Here is a 26481-nt window from a genome sequence, read left to right on the forward strand (position 1 = left end):
CGCATAAAATACAAAAATATTTTATTTACGAATCAAGATAGAAGGTTTTCATTTATAACTCTTAACACTTAATATTTCTAGAGTCGTATTAAATTAAGATATTGTACGAAGTTGTTAACATACTAAAAACGTGTTTACATACGAGGCTTAGCACCTGACCTAATTCACTGCATTCATAAAAGTATTATCCAAAAATTATAGACCCCGTTTTTTTTTCACTTTACTCCCCCTCCTCCTATTCAGTAATACACATATTAGATCCAAATGAGGTGGTTTCTATTGTTAACGAGGCTAATGACCTCTCATGCAGAAACGTTGAGTGGCCAGGTAGAGTTTTACGGGTCGTTACCACACGCCAAAATACCACAACGCCGAACGTACAATAACGCCGAATACCATAACGCCGAATGCCAAATTGACCGCAACGCCGGCAGCTAGAAAACTGCTGTGTACCACAACGCCGAAATACAGTAACGCCGAAAAATGTAGCTGCGGGGAGGGGGGGGGGCCACAGGAGCAAAATGAAAAACAACTGAATGAATTTGTGTGCTAACCTTACCTAACCTAACCTTTGTGGCAGTCCTGCAATGACATTTTTCGGGGTTAATGTATTCGTTGTGGTAATTCGGCGTTGTGGTACACAGCAGTTTTCTAGCTGTCGGCGTTGTAGTTGATTTGGCATTCGGTGTTATGGTTTTCGGCGTTATCTTACGTTCGGCGTTGTGGTATTTCGGCGTTGTGGTGCGTCCCCCGAGTTTTACGTTGCGCTGTCGTTCTCAGAAGCGACGTGTCGAGACTGCTCGGTGCTCATAAGCCACGCCGAGAAGACGGAAAGTAAACCACGACTCTCAGCTCCACCCGAGCTCGATGCATTAGCGACGCGGCAGCCCACGTAGCTAAACAACCAGGGATACCTTCTACGCATCACCTAAAGTCCATTTGTTTCCGCGTTCTCTTCAACAGGAAGATAAAGGTATAATGCAAGGCCCTTGTGTGGTTTCAAATATCTGTGCAGGATGTTTAATGCCTTATTATTCTGAAAACACACATTATAATCACTTTCGCTCTTATAAAAAACGCTTTTGTAAAAAACACGCACTACTCTAATATCTTGAGTAGTTTTCAAATCACATGGTGTTTGTCTGAAGCTCTGCACACTCTATGTATGTCCACCTTAACATGTTCAGAGCACCATGCAAGTAAAAAGAACGCTTCAACTATAACATTTTAAACGAGAGTCCTCTTTTCCCCGTCGAAAGGAAAATGCGCGCTTTAAACCCATCGTCACAAATCAAATTCAATGGTTATCGCCCAAGAGCATAAAATCTACGCTAGCCAATCACAAAGGCGAAAATGCGCTTAGCGATCGATTGTAGATCGAACTATTAGTCGTTCTTCTCGGTAGAAGGTCACGCTGATTCTTAACACCCTCAATAATGTTTCACCAGTCATTAAACAAAAAAATTCACAAGTTTTAATAGCTTCAAACGACCGGTACTTGTTTACGAAGAGGTTCCTGGAGGGATGTTTAGTTATTTTTCTGTAAGTCTAGAGTCAACACCAAAAACAAAAACTGTTCTACGACTCGATTACTCTGAGGAATCAAGCAAACTAAGAAAATAAAAACCAAAATAATATCAGCATGTGACAAATATCAAAACTAAACAAACTTCAAACATACAACTGAAAGTTCGCAAGGCTCTCAAAACCAGCGATTTAATATAAGTTATATAGCGGAAACATCTGCGGACTCGACTTAAACATTTTAAATAAGTGTCTCGCAAGAAGTGCGAGCTAAGAAATACCACCTACCTGAGAATATTACATTTATGTAAGTAAAACAGATATTTTGATACTTAAGAAATTTAATTTACTTGATACATAATTACTACAACATATGCCGAGGTAATTAGTGGTTATAAAGTTGTCACAATATGAAATTTGAAATATTCTAACTTTTTACCAACTACAATGAACGAAAATTACCACGTCTGTGTCAGCCATATTCAGAAAATGAGTTAAAAATCATGTTATTTTAGCTAGGCTAAATTCATATCCTGTAAGATCGATCACATGATAAAATTTTTAAAAAGTCAAGGATTTTAGCATGAATTTTATAGGTAGTAATTTTATCTGAATATTTATTTCCATAGCTTCTAATAAGTTATGAAATAACAATCTATTGGAATAATAAATCTGCTTATGAATGGAATACGTTCAGCCATACTGTGACACCGAACAGTATATTTGAGTGCCGTATTTTCTGTTTCACTCGAACTTTTTACCAATGCAACTAATTTATTTACCAGCAAACGACGGAAAGTATAAATTCCAAGGAATTTCACGTATATAGTGAGTGACGTGGGCACTCGTGCAAAGCAAAACCAAACAAACTTGTAGAAATTGATTAAGTTTTTGTTTTCCTTGCTGTAAGAGCTTAGGACACAAACGGCTTTAACATATTTGACATACAGTGTAACAACTCGATTAAAAAAAGGTTGTGTCATGGACACGGCCATGTGTTGTACGTGCATACGTGTACGTAACAGGTAATATTATACTAAATATAAAATACGCTATTTTATGTATTTTATAATCATGTTTGAACACTAAGAAGTCATCATCCACTTGCATAATTTCAACCGCCCCAGCTGCAAATGCACCGTCGTTGATCCGCTCGGCCGCATTCATTCTTTTACGTTCCCGGCACTGCTTCACTCGGTCATATGGTGTTTTATTGGTATCATTCGATTCTTTTGGGAAGCCCTTTCCAACCGTATACGATCTCGGTATTTGGATTTGGCTTTTTGACGCGTATAGGCCGACATTATATATTTTTGATTATATTTTTTTAACACCATTTAGCCTATATTCACTGTACCTATTTTACACTAGTGTTTTATATATGCAATCGATAGATTATGATGAGAGCTGACGAATGAAACTCAAACTAACGTCGTAACTTCTCCGAGTCAAAAGTTATACTAAATGGAAATCTCGAAACGCAGAAAAATGGCGGCGCTTCCCCCTCCACCGCGCGCGATGCGTCACAGTCCTCACTTAGCGTAAAGAATTATTTGATCCTTTAGCTATCCAGTGGTGTAATTAAATTTTAGATGGAGATGATAGATATCTAGCTGCAACACCAAACTTTATCCCCCGATTTTGATATCATTCGTTTTTTGAATTGCCTCCCACTATGAAAGCAATTTTAAATACGTATTCACTTCAAAAAATTTCGCGTTGAAACACGCCAGCACAGCGCTGTCTTCGCTGAACCTCATAGCTGACCTCCAGATATTGTTGGCGTGAAACAGAATGCAAGGGACGCCAGTATGCTAATCTCGGCAATCAAGGTTTAATCTCTAGCCTCCCCTTCGTCCATCCAGGGATCGTACTTACTTTCACAAAACCAATTTAGTTCAAAATAAATTCTGGGAAGTATAACAAGTAAATGTAATAACGACCACTGCTCCTAGAGTGCTCTCTTGAACGCACGTCTCAAATATTTCCGTGTTCGACATTGTAAGCGTTTGGCCCAGGAATAACGAGCGCACTTTATTGAACAGATTCTTGTGAGGCATTTAGACTCGGTTTCACACGTCGTGTTGGTAATTTCATTTTTATTTTTGTCACTACTTTATTTGGGCGCTTTTCCCGTCAATTATAACACATGCTCTCTTAAATTATGTGTTCAGTCTCAAATTTTCTCACCAGTTATTTACTGAGTGGTATCTAAAAGCAGCTGCGGCCCTGGACTTTGCGGGGACTCAAGACCTTTTTTTTTCTTTTACGGAGACCCTCCCCCCGGAAAAATTGAAAAATGAACTATTTAAAACCAATATTTCAAGCCTACCTGGGACTAAATTTCGACGAATGTGATGCTAATTAATCTTAAGAAATTTGGATATTATTTCCTAATAAATTATCCTCGGAACAGTTTTTATAAATGCCTACAATTATATTCCGGTGGAACTGCGTAATTATAATATGTGGCAATAACCACTTTAAAAGTATTTTTTCTAATATGAAATAATGAATTGAAAATTGTTTTGACCAAAACTGCTTTAAATTTTTAAATTTTAATTTTGCCATTAATGCCCATATTTTAGCAGGACACTAGACAAACAAGTAAATTAAAAATGAAAATAAAAATAAAAAACCAGCGGCACGGGACCCCGATAGTCGTGGGGTCCCGGATGATTGCCCGCACCACCCAGCCTAGGGACACCCCTCCCCTCCCCAAATTTAAAAGTGAATAATAATAATAATAATAATAATAACTTGAGCGAACATTTACGGCTTAAAATTAACATTTAGTAAATGTCTGATGAGAAAATTTGTGACCGAACAATAAATGAAAGAGAGCAGCTACAGGAATAAAATAACAGGAAAACCCCTTCACTTACTGAAATTAAAAGAAAATAAGATTGCCTAGTGCATAGCGTGTAAAAACCAGAGAATAGAGAAATACAAACATGGAACATAAAGTCCGATTCTAGACGAGGAAGGTGAAGCCAATAGTAAAGGGAGATTTCAGAGTACTACAAGTACCAATATGGCAACAGTTTGTTTATAAATGTACCAGCTGTAGGCCTACCTGTATTGGAGGTTAAATTGGACATAAATGTCAACTCAGATCATTACATTTGTAGGTATTATGAAGATTATTTTTGGACTTTTAATATATATAAACATATTAACCAGTAATATTTTGATCTAATTTTCTTCCGAACTTCTTAATTACAGTCGTTTTAATAAAAGCAGGCTAGAACAGCTGATACAAATATAAACAAACGTCCGCCATATTGGCATGAGGTTTGTTTGACTCGAGGTCTCTCGTGCTCCTCGGGAGTTGAACGAGTTGGGAGCAAGTTGACCTGAGGGCAAAAAGAGTCGGTAACTTTTAATACACGAAGAAAACGCTATTTGCTGTAAAACAATGATGGCGGAAAATATAGCCGACATCGTGAGAAATTGTTTGGAAATGAAGATTCATTTGAACATAAAGCTGCTATTGATTTACCATATATTGAACTACAAATTATGAGAGAGCTTGAAGGTAAAAAAATATAAATATTGCTTTTTGACTTAAAACCGCCTGTAGTATGCATAAGCTAACCTGTACTAGGAAACGATAACAAATCTTGTGATTGTTAAATAAAGGACGCCAAATAATTTATATTGAAATGTTTTTCCGCTTAAATGTCATCTATTAAAATATTGCCGTCATCACCAAATGTAGCTTGATAACATATTGACTCCATCGTCAAAGTCGCGCCAAAACAACCAGCAGACGACTTGCCCTCGCAACTCTTCCTCGAGAGGAGGAGCATCGAGAGCATGACCTGAGTGACCTGAGAGCAACTTGCCCCCGCGAGTAAAACGTCCATCCACCATTCTGCTTCCGGAAAAGGGCGCCCCGAGAGTTGACAGGTCAAAAAGAGACCTCGAGTCAAACAAACCTACGGCTTCACGTCTGATGGCTAATGCTCCATCTGTATCCTTTTCTAATATGTAGTAAAATCCAATAATTGGACTGTCTTTTCATTTTAAGTATTGAATAAAATGAAATTTTAAAAAAACTAGGCTTTCGTGGAAAACGTCGCTAGCTACTTCTTTGCTTCTGGGCTGAGGCTACGTCCGTCTATGAAAATTATGGCGTGGCCGTCTTTTCGGCACGCTTTAAAGACGGCTGCAACAAAGCATGCCGGTACGTCAGATAAACCATTTCTACATACTTGTCCTTAACCGAGAAGTAGTTGAAATAAAGTATGTGCCTACTTTGTTTCCCAAAGAACTAGGCAAGCAAACCACTTACCAGCATTTTTTTATCTCTCTGAAATGATGTAAGAATATTCATTCAGCTTCAAACCAACAATCGTTAATAAAGTCAACCATCCAGCAGGGGCGTAACTAGACTAATTTCCACTCGGGATCCCCCATCCTTTTTTTTTACAAACCTGCCAAACTAAAACCATTCCCATAAACACCTCAAATCACCAACACATTCCATTATTACAAAAAAATGTATTTTTTTTTTTTAAGTGAAAACTTCTTTAACCGCGTTGAGCGATTTTCGGTAGGGGCAAAACTTATGGGTTCGCATCACCGACATGCTAGTGACGTGTTGCGACAGACTGGCGAATCGCAGCGGCCTGTGTACATGTATACTCATGTATACACTAATACATTGTATATACTCGATTGAATCATGTGCGTGTTGTGCTCTTTTTTGGATGGGTAAAATCTTGTGAGTTCGCATCACCGAAATGCTGTAGTAGCAGTAAGTGAAGTTAATTTGACCACGTGAATACATGACCTAGGTCTGACATCACTGGGGTAAGTCATAGCTAGGTAATAAATATGTACGTAATTTTGACATTCCACTGACATCTGTTGTGACTAAAAAATGATGTAAGGATGAATGATATCATGCTGACATTGTACTGACACAATACCAAAATCATTTTCTTACGTATGTACATTTGACGTAGAAATGATGTCATATTACACATTTAAAAACAAAGTTTTATGTTTTCACTTATGTTGACAGTCCCCATGACTGGCTATTTGTTTTTGACGTGACGTCTAATAAATCGATGAACGCCGGCTGCGAGCACGAAAAAGTGTCCCGTTACGCTCATTGTTCGCTTGCGCCGCATCTATCTCTCTTCCACTAGATTGGCCTATGCGTCCGAGGAGAAGAAAGACAGAGGCAGCACACAACTTACATCTACACGTGAACTGTTTCGTCGACTGTTTATAATGTGGTTTTCATTGCTTATTACAACAAAAATTTCGGCAATAAAATTAATTATGCTTGCATTTTAAAAATCTAATTACTAGTATAATTTCAAGTATTTATTCTTTTATTATTAAAATAAAAATGATTCAATTTTATTCATAAAAGTATGCAATCATTTCATCAATGTTTTGTTATGACCATGTCACGTTAAACCGACTTTACAGACAACCAATTTTTTGACGTGACGTCTAATAAATCGATGAAAGCCGGCTGCACGCACGAAAGAGTGTCCCGTTACGCACATTGTCCCGTTTCGCTGTGTCCCGTTACGCTCATTTTATTTTGCTCTTTGCTAACCTGAACCTCCTAGCATTGCGACCGAGTCCGTGGCGTAATTCTGTTTCCATGCATTTCAATGTAACATTTTCATTGCTCTTTGCTATCCCGTTCCTCCTAGCATTGCTGCAGAGTCCGTGGCGCAAATATATAATTTTTGACCGCATTCTGGTGTTGGGTAAGCCATTTTCCTTCACATCATCCTTGAAACACTCCCATTCGTTTCCTACTTTTCCTATCATCGTCCAATCCTTAACAGAATAACACATATTGGAAGAAGTTAAATACATAAACATGTATGAAATTTATAGTTAAAATAACCTGTTCGTTAAAGTAATAAACATATTTGAATTAATGAGTGCAAATAAAAGAAAATTCATCAATTAAATTGTAGATTTCATTTCACTCCTTCTTTGTATCCATACAAAATAGTGATAATTCAATAAAAATGATTCAATTATATTCATAAAGAATGCAATCGTTTCATCAATGTTTTGTTATGACATTGTCACGTTAAACTATCGTCCGTAAACCGACTTTACAGACAACCAATTTTATTTTATATGAATCGCAGATTGTATAGTACGTGTTAAATATGTCAGTATGCATGTATATACATGGTTGCAGCAATGGAGCAGCGAGGGCTGCCGGACCTGCCCGCGGAGCTGCAGGCGCGCATCTTCGGCTTCCTGACGCACGAGGAGGTGTCGACGGTGCGCTGCGTGTGCCGCGCGCTGGCCGCCGCCGCCAACCGCTACCTGCGCGCGTCCTTCCAGCGGCTCCAGCCCGCCCTGGACGGCCAGCTGCGGCGCGCGCGCGACCCGGCCGCCGGCCGCCTCACCGACAAGCACGTGGCGCGCTGCCACGCGCTCTGCCTCGCCGCCGTCGAGTACAGGTCAGCCCGCAACCGCAACTATACCGTCAGTCCAATACCTTCCCGCGGACGACTTCAAGGTATTACCTGCATCCGAATACTAGGAGTGCATCGCGGTGGACGCCACCTTAGCATTGCCTCCGAATTCTCACCAAGCGCTGCTCCAGAGGAAGGGCGCAAGGGGGCGATAGCCCCTTCTGAACCCAAAATTTACTTCTTATTTCTTTTGTGGGGAATATTAATGTTAACTTAAATACTTTCGTTAATGTGCTAAACAAAATTTGTACGAAAACACTAAATTTCAGTATTTGAGACCATATATTTCGTGAATATCCCAAGGGCAATGTCCTGATTTGTTAACTGCATCCTCCTGTGTGTGAGAGCCCTGCCCGACGGGTGGTCCTGGAGCCGCCATTGATTCTCACACAGCATCCCCCTCCACACGCGTATTGTGCGTCCACTGAAATCGAGATTTCTAGGGATACGGCACTCACATCCGCTGATGCGTCCCTACATGCATTACCTTCGGAATCGTGTTTTTATTTTGTTATTACCTTTATATTTTGGGCATGATGCTTCTTTAAAATGTCATAAGGATAAGTGATAACTCAAATACCGACAAAAACGGAATAAAATTAACCAAAAAGTAAACTTATACTTACAGAGGTATTTAGTTTTCATTATAATAAATTATTTTTGATATTTGGAGACTCATAACAAAATGTTTATTTTAATCTCTAACGTTTATAACAGCCACACTACATTATTTTTTTTATTGTTCGTTATTTATGTTTTACTGAATATTCGTTTATGTCATGACAATTAATAGCTACATACACATTAGTTCAACCAACCAGGAACATAGCCAGGGCGGGGAAAGGAGGGGGAGGGGGTTTGTCCGAACCCTCAAGGTCACCTGATTTATCATCTTGTGATTTTTTTCTTTGGGGACACTTAAAGACGCAAGTGTATAAACATCGCCCCACAACCCTGCAAGAACTTAAGGAGTCAGTCACCCAGGACGTGGCTGCTATTACACCAGAAATGACACGCCGAACACTTCCGGAAAAAGCTTTGTTTAAAACCAAGTAATTCAAATTGGCATAGTACTTGTTTGTTCACAAATAAGCGTTATTTTTTCTGTATGGTTCTTTATTTGTAACTGCCTTTTGAAATACAAGAGGTCTTCTTGCCGGCCCTGTACTTAACAGATTAATTTTACTATTTGTTCCAAAAAGTTACAAATCATTATATTGAAAAACTAAATTGACCTGAAAATAAAACCATAAAATCTTGCCTCTACCAATAGGGCATGCGTTAAACAAGCAGGAAAATACAGGACAAAGAGGATGGTCTGGTTGCGAGAAAGAAGCAGGAAGTTTCTACCATCTCGAATAATCATGCTGAAAGTAGGTTTGGCTCATAGCAGCAGTGCTGCACCGAAGTAACGATCTCGCCACACGGGTCGGCCCACTGACAAGGTTTACTTGCTGCAGGTTGCTGCGAGCGGTCTGCTGGAGGTACATGTGCCAGGAGACGCGCCTCTTCTTCTTCCCCGGCCGGCTGCTGGACATATTCTACCGCATCGTGCACATGACCAACGAAGACCCGGCCAAAGAGCGCAGCCCCAAGTACTACTCCATCCTCCTGGAGATGGTGTACGCCCTCACCCGCCTCATGGAAACATTCATCGGCTTCTACGAGTGCCGGCTGGAGCCCGCACTGCTGCCGAGCGCTGCCCACTTCGGGGTCAAGTTCATCGACCTGCTCGACTGCTTCCTGGGACACGTCTGCAAGTTCTCCGTCGGCTTCGGCGAGACAGAGTGCAACCTCGTCGGGAGGTATCGGACAGCAAAATTATACTAGCTTCAGATTTCAGTGAGCCCCCGTATCAGAGGACATCCCTTTAGAATTTATCAAACCAAAATTTCATAACTAATAGTTTGATAATCCAAACCCTGTTAATCCGAAACTCTGGCTAATCTGAACGAGTTTAGAGTGAAAAGTATTTTAGTAAAACCTTGAATTGTTGTATTTTAAAAATTATTTTGATATTACATTTAGAGATTTTGTGCTAGTAAACATTTTATAGGCTGTGTTACGTGATATCTACACTCTTAGGATATTTATTTTACTATATAAACTGTTCCATTAGGACTATTATTCTGCTAATTCGACTGTATTGTGATCCGAACAGGTCTTAGCCCTAATTAGTTCAGATTAGCGGTACTTAACTGTATAAATTTTTCAGTCTAGAGAGTATTTTGATGAAAACCTAATTGGTGATTAACAAGGAAACAAGTGGTTACTAATACAAAAAAAAAAAACACTTTTTTTTTAATAAAGGAAATTTATAATACAAGGTATGAGATCTACAGCCAACAAGCTACACTACTATAGTTCTTAAAATGGTAGCACACTTTTACAATTCTCAATTAAATTTAAATACCCATTCAAGAACATGCATACTGCACAGTGAGTTGTTCTTCAGAACCGTAATAGGTCACTTCATTACAAAGAACCGGCTAAGATTAAGAATACTGCACACAAACGTTTGCTTATAAATGGCATAAATTCAATACTGAAACATATAAAAGTTCCCAATGTCCAACATTATGAAGAAATTAATCTATTATAATTTAACAAAGCTACATTTAAAATGATTTTTTTTTTTTATTTATCTTAGGAAAGCTACACACAAACAAGCCAAGAAGCACATTAAAGTATGTGACAGTTTGATGTCAGCAAGGATGTTCATTCATACACCATCTTCTCATCATTGTCACCACACAGCTGCTAGCACACACAATGTGTTATTCACAATAATGATACATTGTGATTGTAAAAGTATTGCTTCCCATTTGTTCCCTACTGGCACCCAACCTAAGCAAACTCAACCAAATGGGGCTTGAATGTATGGTTGCAGAATATTCCAGGTCTCCACTATTTTATAAACATCTCTCCTGAACAAAATAAATAAAACAAGTAATTCAAAAAAAATTATTTAATACATATTTTACATTGAGCTTGAACATCTCAGCATCAGTCATTGTAGAAGGAACCACACAGCACTTATCAGGAAATTGAACACAACCTGCAGTAAGAAAAACCTCCTAACATTTTCCTGGAAAATTATGGTATTACAGGAAACCTTGGAAAATTGTAATAAAATTAGCTGGGTCAGGTAAAGAGCCCAGGTCCTTATACCAAATCAGTCTGCCACTCTAAGGCTAACAAACTTATAATTCATTTTGATTTTGCACAGTGATGCTAATCAGGGGCGTAGCCAGGGGGGGGGGGGTATTAGGGGTTCAATCCCCCCCCCTCCAGCACCAAATCTTTAATTAATTTCTTATTCATCACTCATACAAATTTCATATTAAAATTAATAAAATTTTTACCATTACAATATTTAAATTTAAGTACCGCAAACTGCTAAAATAGCACTATTTTACACCTGAAAATCCTAATTTTCCCGGGGGAGGACCCCTGGACCCCGCTTTAATACGGGGGGGTAGGAGGCGGCATGCTTCTTAACACCCCCCCATACACAAATCCTGGCTATGCCACTGATGCTAATTGAGGTAACAAATGTTGCAATGACTGAAAAGGGAAAGGGAAGGCCTCGTTGTGCGGCAGATACCAGTGCCCGCTGAGCGGCTACCTGAACTGCCCCCGCGGCGCGGCGCTGCGGAGAATACACCCCTGCTCCAAGGCGGAGGTGTCGGCCTGGCTCAAGGACCTGAGGGAGCTGGTTCGCAAGAGCAACCAGCAGTTCGTCGAGGACCTGCTGAAGAGCTTCCGCATGGACGACTCCCAGCGGCGCAAGCTGTCGCTGTTTGCGGGCTGCAGCGGGAGCAAGGCCCACCCGCCCGGCGGCGCCACCTACTGGAGGAAGATGGAGGCCGGGGCGGGCCCCAGCTTCGGCCACGCCTACCTCTGCGCCAAGATCGAGGCGAGGCTGCCCGCGGACCAGCTGCCCTTGGAGCTGCGCTGCGAGGGGGCCGGGGGCGGGACGCTGCCCCCCGATGCCGCGGCCGGGCGAGGCTTCCTGCTGCGCTGCGAGGTGTGCCTGCCCGACGCCGAACAGGGACACGTCATCATCTTCAAGCCGTCCTACTGCCTGCACGAGAACCGCTGCTTCGTCAACTTCACAGGGGTCATCAGCTCCGAGAACGAGCTCCCCGACAAGATAGATACTGCCATCATTCCACAGTTAGATACGTCTGTCCAAAGAAAGGCTACTTCTAAAACATAAACTACGCCCTTCAAGCTAGAAACACGTATGGATACTTTTTATGTATTTTAAAACAACACAAACACAAACAAATTTTGGTTTGATTGCAAAACTAGGCATTACTTAAAATCTATAGTTTAGTATAAAACTTATTTTTATACTGGTTTTTGGAACAAAAAAAAACACATTTTTTTTTTTAACTTTTATAATGTTTGTATTTTTTTTATAGGGTTATAATGGTTGTCAAAAATTTTTCTGCACTTGGATTGCATTATATTACGTGTTGAATTTCAAATTACATTCCTACAGCCAAGTTTAGCCTTCCTTTCTTTGGATAAGTCATTGAAAAATTAGTTTGTTTATTGAAATAAAAATTCCCAATATCCAACAATGAAAAATGTCAATGTAATTTTGATAATTTATTAATTTCACAACATTCATTATGTAACAATTTATCTAAATACTTAAATTACAAACTTGTTAAAATTATAGCAACCTTGACCTGAATGAAACAGTCATAACTATGTACTACACATGGCTCTACTCACAGAATAAACCAATTTGCAAAGGAGTTTAATTTAAAGTTTCTCCAAAAGGATTTCCAAAAAGGCTAGCAATGATTTTGTGAATGCTTCTGAGATTTGGTACTTTGAGTTACAGTTGACATCCAATTTCTCGCTGGCAAAAAACCAAGGATAGCATTTATCTACTGTTTTTCCAAAAGCTCTCTTTACCATTAGAATGTCACTATCAAATGTGGTAAATATGAAGTGTGGTGGCTTCACTATAATATTCACATGAGACATTCAAGTATCTTTCAGCTTAAATACTTATCACATGAAAAACATAATGCAGCAGTTTGGAAACTATTGTGAAGACATTTAAAATTTATTACATTTAGAACATTGTGGTGCAAGTAAAAGTTTTTTCACCTTTCAGTTAGCTGTATTATTCACCTCTGAAATGTTCAATATATTATTTGTTATGCAAACTCTATTTTTTTTTTCTTACACAACTATGTTCTGGAGCACCTCATATTTATTTAACATTTTTATCTTGCCAGTTTACTTTCACAAATATAGACATAACAGGTTTCCCCTGCTACAAATCATTCTTAGAAATTATTTGAGTGGTTAGAGTGGTAAAGCGCTGCTGTCAATGGAAATTTTACGTTTGACTCTCAAAGAGGGTAATACATATTTTCGTTTTTACAAGTACATTCAAAAGAAAATTATTTTTAAAAAAACTGCAATTTACCATGATACAATAAAAACCGTGTTTATTAACATTAATTCATCAGATCTAGAAAATCGAAACAGTGTAGTAGGAAGAGGAGTGTGAGGAGGGGTGAGGGGAATTCCTTGTATCAGCCACTACCCCAACCTACAAAAAATGAATGAATGAGCTTAATGTCTCGTTGCAGAGAGGACGTTAGAGATGACAAGATGAGCATTGGCGGAATGAATGTGCGGTTAGAAAACGCACCAGCCACTGCAAAGTCTGCCAAGTTTCCCGATTGCGAAAAATCCTGTTTCGACCTCACCCGTGGTCAACCCCTATTCCCTTGGTGGGAGATGAGTGGTCTGACCACTCAACCACCTTGGCCCCTACAATCTACAAGCAACCTGGCGATTCATGATATTGTCTCTCTAATTTTAAAAAAAACCTCGTAACTCCAACACTGTCAATTTTTACAAAAGTTTCTCACAGTTATTTTCTGCAGATCCTCTCCAAGTGTTACAACCGAGAAATATTTTTTGAAACACCACTTTCTATTTCAGCATACCTCTTAACAAGTGTAAAAGGTTCATGTAGATAATATATCACAGTAAGTAGTCACATAAGTGTGATTATCTTACCTTAGTATTATTAACACTCTCTGTGGGAAATAAAACTAAGGAGTTTACAGAGATAGCAATTTGTTGCAACTAGTAGTAACGATGGAAAGATTTTGTCCTTACTATCTCCTGTAAAATTATCATCCAGGGAGTAACAAGGTTTGCTAAATATACCATTATGTTATCCTGATATGTTTTCGACATGCCTGTCATGAAACTACAATCATGATTGCTGTTTTAGTCTCACTAATAACTGGTTATACATGCTCCTCCAGTTCTTACTACCCATTACCAATTCCTATTTAAAAAAGTACAAAAAATATACAGATAAAAAAATATATAGATAGTAAATTTTTTTAGTAATAACAACAAAATACTGTGTGAAAAAAAAATATATCTGCAAAAGTCAAGTTACAATCTACCAAATCTTAAGAAATATACATTTATTTCCTTAAACTGATACATCAAAAAAATTTTATAACGGTACGTTCTATGTAAACATTTTCTTGAGATCAAACTTCAGGCAGCATGGGTCCTGTTAACTGAAACACTTTATGTTGTGCTATAAAGATTAACTACAAAGGACTACTGCATTACATGCACGATGGTTGAACTACAAATTGCCCAATCTCCATACACACACACTAAATTTTAATTCTCACCGTCTCTGGCAGCCAAGTTTCACATATCAAAAAAATTCTTTTTGGTACAGCATAAAGGTGTAGGTAGACATACCTATTTATTTGGGAAATATTTTGGAAACTTCTGTAAACTTCTAGAAAACTTTAAGAACTTAATGTACATAACATACATATTTATGTTCTCCAATTCTACAAATGATTGCTCATTTTCCATGCAGCAAAAATATTAAGAATATTTTTACTTCATGTATCCAGCATTCAATAGTTTACAATGCAGTACTGAATAGCTTACAACATATTTCATGATATATGCCAACTAAGGCAATTATTTAATTTCTTTTGACCTTCAAACACTATTTTTCATCCCTTACACTCATAACGTGGTTGTATAAAAATTTTCTTTCCATCAAGGTTCAAGATAATATTAACATAGTTTAAAATAAATCAAACAAATATGATACTAAGAAAGTTTTGAATTTTTAAAAATTTCAACCCATGTTTTTACAGTAATTATTTGTTTCATCAAAAAATGTTTCAGCCAAAGTTTTAGATGAATTTTAACGACCATACAATAAATTATAATGGATATGATAGTATATCTAGTTTAAAAAAGTAATGATTATTGGTTACTTCCAAACCTTGTTATTTCCACCCCTGTCAGTTACGGTTGGACGTATGAAAAATTATTTCAGCAGAAAGTTTTAGATAATATTTACATGCTTTAGAACCAATTTTAACGGATTTAATAGTGTTCATATTAAGGGAGTGTTTTTTTGTCTTCAACCCCTGTTTTTTCCCAATCCTTGCATATAAAAATAATTTCGGACGAAAGTTGTAGATAATATTTTTAGGTTTTACAATAAAAAGGAATGGATTTAATAGTATAAAAAGAATAGATACTATGAAATTTTTTTTTAATTTCCACCCCTTTTTTAAAACCCTTGCAGCAATGGTTTGTCTTTTCAAAAATTGTTTGAGAAAAAGTTTTACATTAAAATTATATGATTTACAAACAATTTGAACGGACTCGATAGTGTTCCTACTAAGGGAGTTATGCATTTTTTTTTTAAGTTTACCTCTCATTTTTTCAACCCAGGTTTGTCTAATCAAAAATTGTTTCACATAAAAGCTTTGGATAAAAATTATAAGATTAATACATAATTTGTAAGAATTTGATGTACCTACAAAGGGAGGTATGATTTTTTTTGTCCTCCAACCCTGGTTTTTTCAACCCCTTGCAGTTATAGTTGGTCGAATCAAAAACTTATTCAGACAAAAGATTTTGGTATTACATCTACGAGTTAAAATACGTTCAAATGGATGTGATATTTTCCATACGGAGTTACAGAGATTTTACTGTTTTTCAAAAAATCTTCCCCATTTCTACCCCTTTCGTCAGATATTGCGCATTAACGAATTCAACTGAGATTTTACACTATTAGATTTTAGGTATCAATTTATAAAGTTATTTTTTTAAAAATTGTGTGTGTGTGTGTGTGTGTGTGTGTATATATATATATATATATATATATATATATATATATATATATATATATATATATATATATATATATATATATATATATATATATATACACATACATACACACAAAAACACACATATATATACACACATACATACACACACATATATATAGACACACACATATATAGACACACACACACTTTTGAGTTGACAATGGTTTTGGGGTCTACGGACCATGAAACGAAAAACTGTATAAAACTTTTCCTTAAGTCGCACCATGGTAACGGCTACAATAGGTAGTATTTCTTTGAAATCTGACTAAAACTAAGACAATGGTGTGAATATGTCATGCGAACAGAGCCTTACGTACCTCCAGTTCAGCTGCAGAATGGTGCGAGTACGGAGTCTACAACTGCATCAAATTTATTATTGAACCTTGCTTGAGTCTTGAGTTGCACAGCAATCTTTCTAGCTTCGTCTGGCACGGTCTCTGCCAGCACTGCAAGGCACTCCTCCAGTGGCTTCATGAGGCTCTCTCCTTCGTGCGAGTCGTCCGTGCACGGCAGCACGGTTGCGTCGTACAGGAGCCTCAGAACCACAGAGAACACGATGGTCGCATGGTCACGTACCCTCGGCCGAGCCAGCTTCATGTAGGTTTTCAAGGCCTAAACATGTTGGCACCCGGAGAAAATATTAGGTCGCTGTGTCCACAGAAGTCAAATAATAGATAAATTCTCCTGAATCTTACAGACATATTTTTTACATGTAACTATACGGGGAATTATTCTTAATGTACAACAGGATAAATCAGTTTGATTTTTTTTAAAATAAACTTAAGGAAAACTCATTCACAAAATTAGCTACCTTAAAAAAAAAATTAATTTTTGAGCAATCCAAACTTAAAGTAAAATACAGTTAGTATGTGCAGAGTATGCTTATCACACTTTTTTGGGAGGAAAAAAAAAACCAGCTGCTCTTCACCACCTATCCAACTCTATTCCAGTCTGGTCTAAGAAATAAATTTCTCTTCTCCAGCCACTGCCCTGATACGAGCCACTAACACTTCCTGACAGCATAAGCCCCATCACCGGCAGTTAAGGGGCCTGCCCAGTCAGGGGTGTATTTGTGTTAGTGAGGCGGTATGATAAGTGCGGCATACGCTGGTGTTTCTAGTGCGATATCTCCTCTAAGAGCAATGCATACAGTCTTCTTGTCATACATAGGACAACGGTGAGAGATGACCGCTAACCATACATCCCTAACATTAGGTATATGGCGGAGAAGGTGTATTGAAAGTCCCTTAGGTGGTTTCAAGAATCAGTACCAGGTCACTCATGCCTAAAAATCATTCTGAAAACATTCCCTTTTCACTCTCAGGAAAAAATACAGTTTCAAAACATAAAACAGAACAGAACTACTCATCCGCTCACAGCACAGTCTTCAATGATTTTCGTAAACAGAAACCACGCTTAATTATACAGCAGTTTTTAAATTGCGTGGTTTCTTCTGAAGCTCTGCACACCGTGTGTGTGCCCAGGTATAGATGGGTGCCTCAACTGTGAGAAACAAGCAAGAGGAACAGGATGTTTCCACTGGGTGCCATGTGCAATGTTTTAAAATGCTGCAAATATATTTTTATTTTATTTTTGGGCAGCATTATTTAAGTAACACAGAGTGAAACAAATTAATATTAATACTTTCAAGGTATCAGGAAAAAAAAAAGTTGAAAAATACAATTGTGTGTACAGTGTAATTCATATTGTAGAAGTGTTATAGAGGACAGAATTAAAGGCAGGTGTCCTTTCCCAGGAGAGAGAATAACTTTATCACGCGAATCAGAAAAGACTTTGTGATTTTTTTCTTATTGTAGTTATGCAGGAAAAAAGCATCGTCGGTATACTGCTATGTTTTTGTGGGTGCTGTGCTGTGCTGTGCTGTGATTGGGTGGAGAGGTCACGTACTTGCCACTTCATTAGGGTGGATGCAGCTGCATAGCTTTGTTCATCAGTCAGTGTTTCTGATAGGTACCGAGAGATCCTGTGTCGGGTGGTGCACAAAAATTACATATTAATGGTTTGAAGAGAGAATTTTGCGGCTGTGGTTCGGCCACTACCATAAGTGTTCAAACTTTTTTCATGTTTTAGAACTTTCATCGTTAATTTTGTGACCACAGTCATTGGTCTTAGTGCATAACAAGGATCAAGTAAAGTTAGTCCACTGTTCAAAGGACTGTGTCATTTGACTTTGTACCATGTGTTGACAGCAAACATTAGATATGCTTGTAAACCATCTTTAAGGGGCCCGCCTACCCGGGCACACATACGGTGTGCAGAGCTTCAGGAAAAACAATGCAATTTCAAAACTAATCAAGTTATCCGAGTGGGCTCTGCTTACGAAAAGCATTTAAGAGTTCGCTGAGGACCGAAAAGTACTTTTGATTTCGGATTAAGTTTTTAAACTGTATTTTTAGAAGAGTCAAAATGGCTAAAACGCATGTTTACAGAGTAATTTTAAGGCGTAAAAGAACCAGTACAGATTCTTGAAAGCACTTAAGGGACTTGCATTACACCTTTACCTTAATTTCTCCGCCATATAATGTTATGGTCACCGCTCAAATTTCACAGAAATCCTGTGATGACGAGAAGACTGCGCGCCAGTTCAGAGCCTTGCGCTTAGAGGCTATACCGCGCTAGAAATACCAGCGAGCGTCGCGCTTATCATCCCGCCTCACTAACACACATACACCCCTGACGAGGCGGGCCCCATTCAACTTTCGGTACCTATGAACAGTAAACTTGTGTTTTGGAGTCGGTGAAGATTTGCTTTGTGACTTGTCTGCAAATTTTACATGTATTTATTTTCGTGGTCTGCAAATGGCGGCAATTACTGGTGAAAAAAAAATCACTGTATGTTAAAAATCAATTTGAAATATTTTGATGTTCAATTCACAGTCATAAAGATAGTATATTATTCAACAAATATGATACGTAAATGTTTCAACAAGATTACTTGTTTCACCAAACCAGTGTCATTTTGACTGACACATGATACATTTTTACAATAAACTAATTTATAAAAAGCATGTCTAAAACATAACTACATGTAACAAAAATAAATCAGCAAGATTTGTGGTTCTGAAAAATGTACCAACATCATAATGTAAAAATAAGTTTCTAATAACAGTTGCAAGAACAAAAAAAAATTATATTTTCCAATTTATTTAGTACACATATTATGGTACAAACTTCTTACTACTACCAAATAAATAACATTCACTGAATTTAATGTATTAAAATATTATTTAAAGTTATTTTTTGATTTTAGTTGCTTTTCGGTGCTTTGTAGTGAATTAGCTTGAATTTTGGTGTTTAATTGTTATGTTGACATGCTTTTCGATGTTATTTAGGTTTTATCGCATTTCACCACGTGATCTAGTCCCTAAACATTAGGTATTAAATAACGTGTGCATCAGGGGGACATTTTTTTTTAATAGAAACCACGGAGGCCAGCCCCAGACACGTCAACCACTCGCCTGTAGCACGGCAACGGCCATCCCTCGCTCGGTCTGGCCCGCTGCCTCCCCGTACTCCTGGAGGATGCGCAGCAGGCGCCTGCTCCAGCGAACGACGGCAACGCCCGTGGCCTCCAGAAGGTGGGGCAGGGCCCCCAGGTACGCTCTCCTCAGCGCGGGCCTGCCCTCCATCTCCATGTTTCTAAGGTAGACCTCCAACACGTCGTCGTACCTGCACCACTGCAAACCCGGCCAAGCCTTCACTGAGCACCAACACACTCCTCATCAGTGGTGCCAACTTCCAGGCATACCCATAGTGATAACATTTATCCTAAAAAAGTTTACGAAAACTACTTGACTCTAGAAAATAAATAACACAATAATACAGTAAAGAGCTAGTGCTTCCAGTAAATAATTAAAAAATTAGAAATATACAAAACTACTTTATAAATAATAATAATAACAGGATTAATATTAATTTTAAGTATTATAAGTCTACCATATAATTAATATTTTATAATGCAAGCACTGTATTTTTGGATTCTTTAATCTCCTTGAAAATAAATTTATTTTTATAACAATAATATGAACTGAATTCCAACCAAATGAGATTATACCAAAATTATAGTGCCAGATATGCAGTCTACAGCCAACCAAAAATATGCACAAGATTTATAGTACAAAATGCTGAACAGAGACAATATTTCCGACCCGCCATTAAGTTTCTGCAAGATGTCTGAATACAAAATTTAGTAAAATTCCAATGCTTCTTGCTACTGACGTCGCTGCCTGCAAGATGTAGGTTTTTTATGTTTTAATCTAAGAAATTTTATCACACACCCATCAATCATTATGGTAATAGAACTGCATTGCACTGGGGCTAATGTCTCGTCAATGCTGAGGTCTTGGGAGACGGTCGAAACACAGCGGTTCAAGGCTACGTCCGCCACGTTTCCCACGCGGGGGAAATCGGGACGTGACCCTGCCAGGATCGTGTAGGAGGGAGACTGTGGTGCAGAAGCAGCCGAGTGGGACACAGGAGAGACACGGCAAGGAGGTGGTGGGCGTGGTCCTCACAGCGTGATCCTTCTCCAGGCTGAAGCGAGCTCTCTCCAGCTTGTCCAGCAGCAGCGCGAGGCAGGAGACGAGCGGGCCCACCAGTGCCGGCTCCCGCTCGTACAGCACGCGCTGCAGAGCTTGGAACACGACGTCGCCCCGGCCGTGCCAGCCCAGCTCCGCGCAGGTCTGCAACCACGCGCCTCTCCTCACATCGGACTCATGTGGCACGACTGGTACTTCACACTCAGGTCATCAGACGATGAAGGGTGATGAGATGAGAATGGAGCATCGACAGAATACATTGTGGGGGGTAAAATGGAAGTAATCCAGAGAAAAACCCCGCGGCTTACGGCAAACACCCCGCCACATTTTCGTCCAGGTCTCGTCATGCCTAGATATACCAACCAGTATTATAAAAATTTTCTTTCAACTTCTAATCTTTCTCCATTCAAGATTCCTTTCTCTGGGGGATCCTTTACAGATGGTCTTCTCCTTCAATCAGTTCAGAAGAATTGCGTACACTTGTCTGTGAGGTAATTTATTTCACTGACAGGCTGCTACAGGAAAAATGTGTTGTTCTACTTTATCGCTCTCTAGGAGTGCATTAACCGTTAAAGAGAAACATCAAATGAATGTTGGCTCTGACAAAATAACCAGTTGCATAAATATTCCTGGATATGTTGTACATGGGAAGAGAATCTGTCACATGCGTAGTGAAAAGCAAAAGTGTATACATGCATTCTTTTCAAATCAAGTGTAGTTTCGGGTATGAAGGACAGCCGTTATTAAATTTGTGCCATTAATTTTTCTTGGAACTAAAATCAATTCTGCTTACTTAATATCACTAGATTTTAGGAAACATAAATGTTTCTTACCACATTTTCGACTATATGCTGCAAACAAAGAATGCCTCTCAGTTGGTTTTCAGTCTGAAAATCATCTACGATGATCAATGCTGTTGGAAGAATGATGTCAAAATAATCACTCAAATAAGGTGCCTGGGAAAGTAAATAATTACAACATTAAATACTGTGTTGTTAGCAAACTACTAAGTACATACTATGTTTAGATCCCAATTTGTTAAAAGCATACTAAGTACAAATTGAATTACTAAAATTGAAGTAACAAGTCACAATTGTGCCTCTCAGCACAGTACTTTATTAACGACTAACGAGAAACTGACACATCACACATCACAAAACACTTAGGAAATTAATGTTAGCTGGGGAATTTCCTGAAATACTGCCTTATGAATGGCTACAACATTTATTCTTACAGTTACTTTTCACTGATCCCCTCTTTGAGGACTTCCCCTCACTAGGTCACATGTCTCTGTCCTTCTCCCATGCCTTCCATTTCTTTTCAATTTCACACAGAATTTGGGAATTCCAATAAGATATTCTCATGGTCTGGGCTAACATCTGTCTCTCTCTTACACAAGATGCAATAAATTATCGTCTTTCGGCGCTCTGTATCGCCGCAAGTCTTTCTGTCTCTCTACTCCAATATTTAATGTCTTAAAACTACTATAAAACACACGTAAAATTATTCTTATTATAAAAAAAAAAAACAATTAAATACAATAAAACATTCACACTTACCTAAATAATACCAAAGCCAGCAAAGTGAAAACCAATAAAATAATAGTTAAGTGGCTTTTCTAAATAAAATACTACAAGATTAAAATTAATTACAAGAATATTACAAATAATAAAACAAAAATACAAACAACTAGGTCACTATGACCTTGAGGATTTAATTATGGTTCAAACCTAGACAATACACTTATGCATATTAGTAAAGATTAGAATAAAACCATAATTTATGCGCGTTTTTGAAGAAAGGGGCTTTGATAAGAGCATCGCTGTCTTACATATCAAGCAAACATAATTTCGAAATCTATATTAGTTAATTAGTTATAAGCAAAATGAAAATAGCATTGAATCTTATGAGGTTAACGCGGGTTGCGTAGTGCCCCTGAAACACTGGAGTGGCCTCTTAAGATAATAATTTATAGTTATATCACAAGTTTTTTTGTTATGTGCAGGATCTTTCCACGTACTAAATGAAAACAGCAAGAATCATGTACCACAGGATCAAAATGTACAGGATCATGCCATTAGAATCAAGTGATAAACTTGGATACTTGATACGGAACTTTTACTGTATCGTAGAATACAATACCATTAGTAATATATAAATGGTATTATGTTCTTCCTAGACTAGAATAGGTACGACTACAGTATACTGATAACCAAGTGTGGGTAAATATGTAGTTGGGCAGTATTTGCGAGAAAAAATGTTAAAAATCCGAAAATACCTTTATTATATGCTCTTCAACTTCCTCTTTTCATTAAAAGCGGCAGAGATAAGAAATTCCAAATACTTTAGGAGATATCGAATTTTTTAATTTTGCAATACAAGACCTGTGGAACCATTCGAGCGACGCCATTTTTGTTATTTTGCCATGTGTTCGTGAATACGTGAATCGTCAATGCGTAATTAATAAAATGGTTGATTAGGTCAGGTCAGTTACATTATTAATACTTTCAAACTAAGGTGATATTAAAAATAATGTGAATTAATTTTAATTATTTAGTTTTAAATTATTTATAATGTAACTGACCTTACATAACAAACCCGTAACAAAGGATGCACAGTAACAACTCACATTTTTTTTTTGCTACTTATTACTTGCGCAACAATATCAAAATAACAAATAAGACTTTAAAATTAGAAACGTTAAAAACTCACCTAAGTTGGAGGCGGTAATTAAACACCGTTTTAAACAATAAATGAACTAAATAATCACGTATTCGATTGGTTCGTTTGAATTCTGGCCTATCACGAACAATCACGTGACATCATTATCCAATAAAAAAAGTAGATACTCGTACGTAAACAAACAATGATAATCGCCACATCAATGCACTGGTATTGTGATGAAATTTAAAAATTTGATATCTCCTAAAGTATTTGGAATTTCTTATCTCCGCCACTTTTAATGAAAAGAGGAAGTTGAAGAGCATATAATAAAGGTATTTTCGGATTTTTAACATTTTTTTTCGCAAATACCGCTCAACTACATATGATGAAATTTAAAAATTCGATATCTCCTGAAGTATTTGGAATTTCTTACCTCCGCCACTTTTAATGAAAAGAGGAAGTTGAAGAGCATACAATAAAGGTATTTTCGGATTTTTAACATTTTTTTTCACAAATACCGCCCAACTACATATTTACCCAAGTGTGCTATTGTAGGTATGTATTTTGTCCAAAACAAGCACATAAATGTTAACTGCACAAATCACCCATATTCCCATGCTTGTCCTGTAAGATTTAACAGGTGGTAATGACAACAGAGCTGCCATGTTGATTCAATAGTATTATGGTATTACAGTGTACACTAATCCACAGCTTTCAAAATTTACCAAGACTTTAAATATCCAAAGTATGGTTTTATATGCATCTATTTACAATGTCTCATACCTTTACTTCATTAAGAATCCACTGAAAACATGCAATTGCTGCAGGAAAGGTTTTCCAAGTATCTTTCAGTAATTTCGGCCGTAAGGAAAGTAAACAGGGCTTAAGCAAAGCTCCAAATTTCTTTCCACCAATAGTGCTGGTTTCCAGTAGAATGTCACTCAATTGTTTACAACTACATAACTTGCACAATAACTGCAATATTTCATTAACATTGTTGACAGTGTTTTCACTGTTCCACGAATTAGGTTTTCTGTGTTCCCCACATAACAAAATTAATGGAACGACAACATCGTTTCCAGCATTACTAAACACCGTAACATGTTGGCTGACATCTCTTAAAAGGTAAATTAGCTCACTCAGGTTACTGATGAGTTCTCTAAGGTTACATTCAACACGAGAGACAAAATCCTTAAAATCGTTTTCTTCTAGAGGTCTTATATTTCCATCAGGTTTTACTGGGACGAAGCTGCTTGAAGTAGTTATTTGTATTGAATTTAATAGGTTACCCAAACTATCCTCGCCAAACGAATTTTCAGAGATTTCAGAGCACTCCATTTCAACTTCAATTTCGCAAATAGCATCTACACACTATCATTAAGTATTTTACAGCATCTACGGGAGATTAATCATCCGTACAACTTTCTTCCGTTTCAAAACGCAAATAATTTACATTTTATCCAAACAGCACACCTGTTGTTTTTGTTTATTTACATTTTTGTAATGCGATATATGTTTATGTATAAAGTTCTGGTAGAGCGCACATTAAACTCTGTAAATATTATGCCAAAATGGGTGTTTATTCCGGGAACAGAAAGTTGCCATCTTGGTATCAATAGTTATTAGGATATTAAAATTTAATTTTGTTTGTATAACAAATATATATTTTTAAAAAATACTTCCTAATTTTTCGGATTGTTTCCAAAGTAATATAAAACCATAGCCATATTATTTTATATTTTAATATTTCTTCTTTCTTAAGCTATCTTACATCAATAAATATGTATGTGTAGAATTATAAATTTAATCTACTATTCACCCTCTGAACAAATATTCAAAATTTTCTCGATACTGGACTGTACACATACAAAAATTTGTATATACCAGCTTTGTTTTTTCATGCAGCATCCATTTTAACAAATTCTAGGACAAAAATTGTTCGCATCTTCCACCCCCAAACTTTCAATCGTAAAATCCCAAAATACTAGGATTGATTATATTTGAATGATAAAACGGTGTGCACCCAACAAGTCACTGAGAAACAATACATGCGTATCAAGTATCAGAGAGCGTCTGGGCAACAGTCGCTTAAGGTGCCAACAGAAGTGGCCTATAGAGAATGTTCCAAACTACACTGTGGAGCCACCTAGATCATGGTCAACCCGCTACAGACACACGTCAATGTCTCCTATATGGAAGGGTTCCCGCGGAAAAAAAGGCAATGTACTGACGCCGTCCCCGCTACCTCTGATTATTTAGACGTGATTTTTGTTAGGTTCGTGTTCTCAGGGGAGGTTCGGCCTTGTGGCTAGAGGTAGGGGTCAACGCAGTAGGGCCCCCCGAGCTGTTGAGGCCACTCGGGACGCCTGAATAATAACACAAAACTTCTTCAGATAGTTGGTGAATTTAATACAGCACAGCCCAATACATGGTGCTGCCCGTTCTGGCCGTAACGGTTTGCCCGACGCGACTAGTCACACGCTCAGCTCACTTCCTCAGTGGCGGCTCACGATTCTTATGCGCGTGAGGGGCAGACTCGTATACGTGACGCGAAAGTTACAAAAGACACTCTGACATGGCACACGATATTTTGAAGCACAATACACTACACTAATACCTAGCTCTGGATAAACTGGGCTAGCAACACGTAGGCCCGTGTCTCCGGCGACTCTACGTGGTGTCTAGGTGTGTCCCAGGGACTGAATCGTTATTAAGTTTGATGGCACGTGTCGCCTGCTGGCTGCCCCGTGCGGGCCAAAACTAAGTAGCCTGTAGGCTAGGATGGGCGTGAAGCGCCGACGTAAAACCACATACTCTCCCCACAGTACTTACGTATGACGTGGAACACTCATCTCCGAGCACTGATTGAATTAAGTTAAGTACCTCATGGTAAATTTAGGCCGACCGCGGAACTGTACAAAAGGTTGAAAAGAAATTACACTATGGAAAACTACATGTCGGTGAATGCAAAGGTTGAAGGTTCCGCGTTGCGCGCAGGCTGCCGGCCTGGTTGAGCTCTCAAAGGACACTGCCGGTGTCGCCGCG

The 26481-nt window shown here is 38.1% G+C and overlaps 2 protein-coding genes across 4 annotated transcripts; one reads left to right on the top strand and one right to left on the bottom strand.

The window, feature by feature from the left end:
• Window positions 1-1616: 1616 nt before the first annotated feature.
• On the top strand, window positions 1617-12216 carry LOC134534538 (uncharacterized). Its single transcript, XM_063373021.1, has 4 exons — window positions 1617-1831; window positions 7712-7979; window positions 9455-9799; window positions 11598-12216. Exons 2-4 carry the CDS (start codon window positions 7714-7716, stop codon window positions 12214-12216), a joined length of 1230 nt encoding a protein of 409 aa, XP_063229091.1. The 5' UTR covers window positions 1617-1831; window positions 7712-7713.
• Window positions 10948-24973, bottom strand: LOC134533872 (TELO2-interacting protein 2-like). 3 transcript variants are annotated; one of them, XM_063371594.1, is made up of 6 exons: window positions 24220-24971; window positions 21606-21728; window positions 20749-20916; window positions 19693-19911; window positions 16531-16825; window positions 10948-12030 (listed from the first exon to the last, which is right to left on the bottom strand). In XM_063371594.1, the coding sequence occupies exons 1-5, from the start codon at window positions 24772-24774 to the stop codon at window positions 16538-16540; spliced, it is 1353 nt and encodes a 450-aa protein (XP_063227664.1). In that variant the 5' UTR covers window positions 24775-24971; the 3' UTR covers window positions 10948-12030; window positions 16531-16537. The 3 variants fall into 3 exon arrangements, with proteins under 3 accessions (XP_063227664.1, XP_063227667.1, XP_063227666.1); XM_063371596.1 differs by having other exon boundaries at window positions 11798-12081; XM_063371597.1 differs by lacking the exon at window positions 21606-21728 and having other exon boundaries at window positions 24220-24973.
• Window positions 24974-26481: the final 1508 nt, after the last annotated feature.

The sequence above is a fragment of the Bacillus rossius genome, chromosome 7, assembly GCF_032445375.1.
Source record: "Bacillus rossius redtenbacheri isolate Brsri chromosome 7, Brsri_v3, whole genome shotgun sequence".
NCBI lineage: Eukaryota > Metazoa > Arthropoda > Insecta > Phasmatodea > Bacillidae > Bacillus > Bacillus rossius.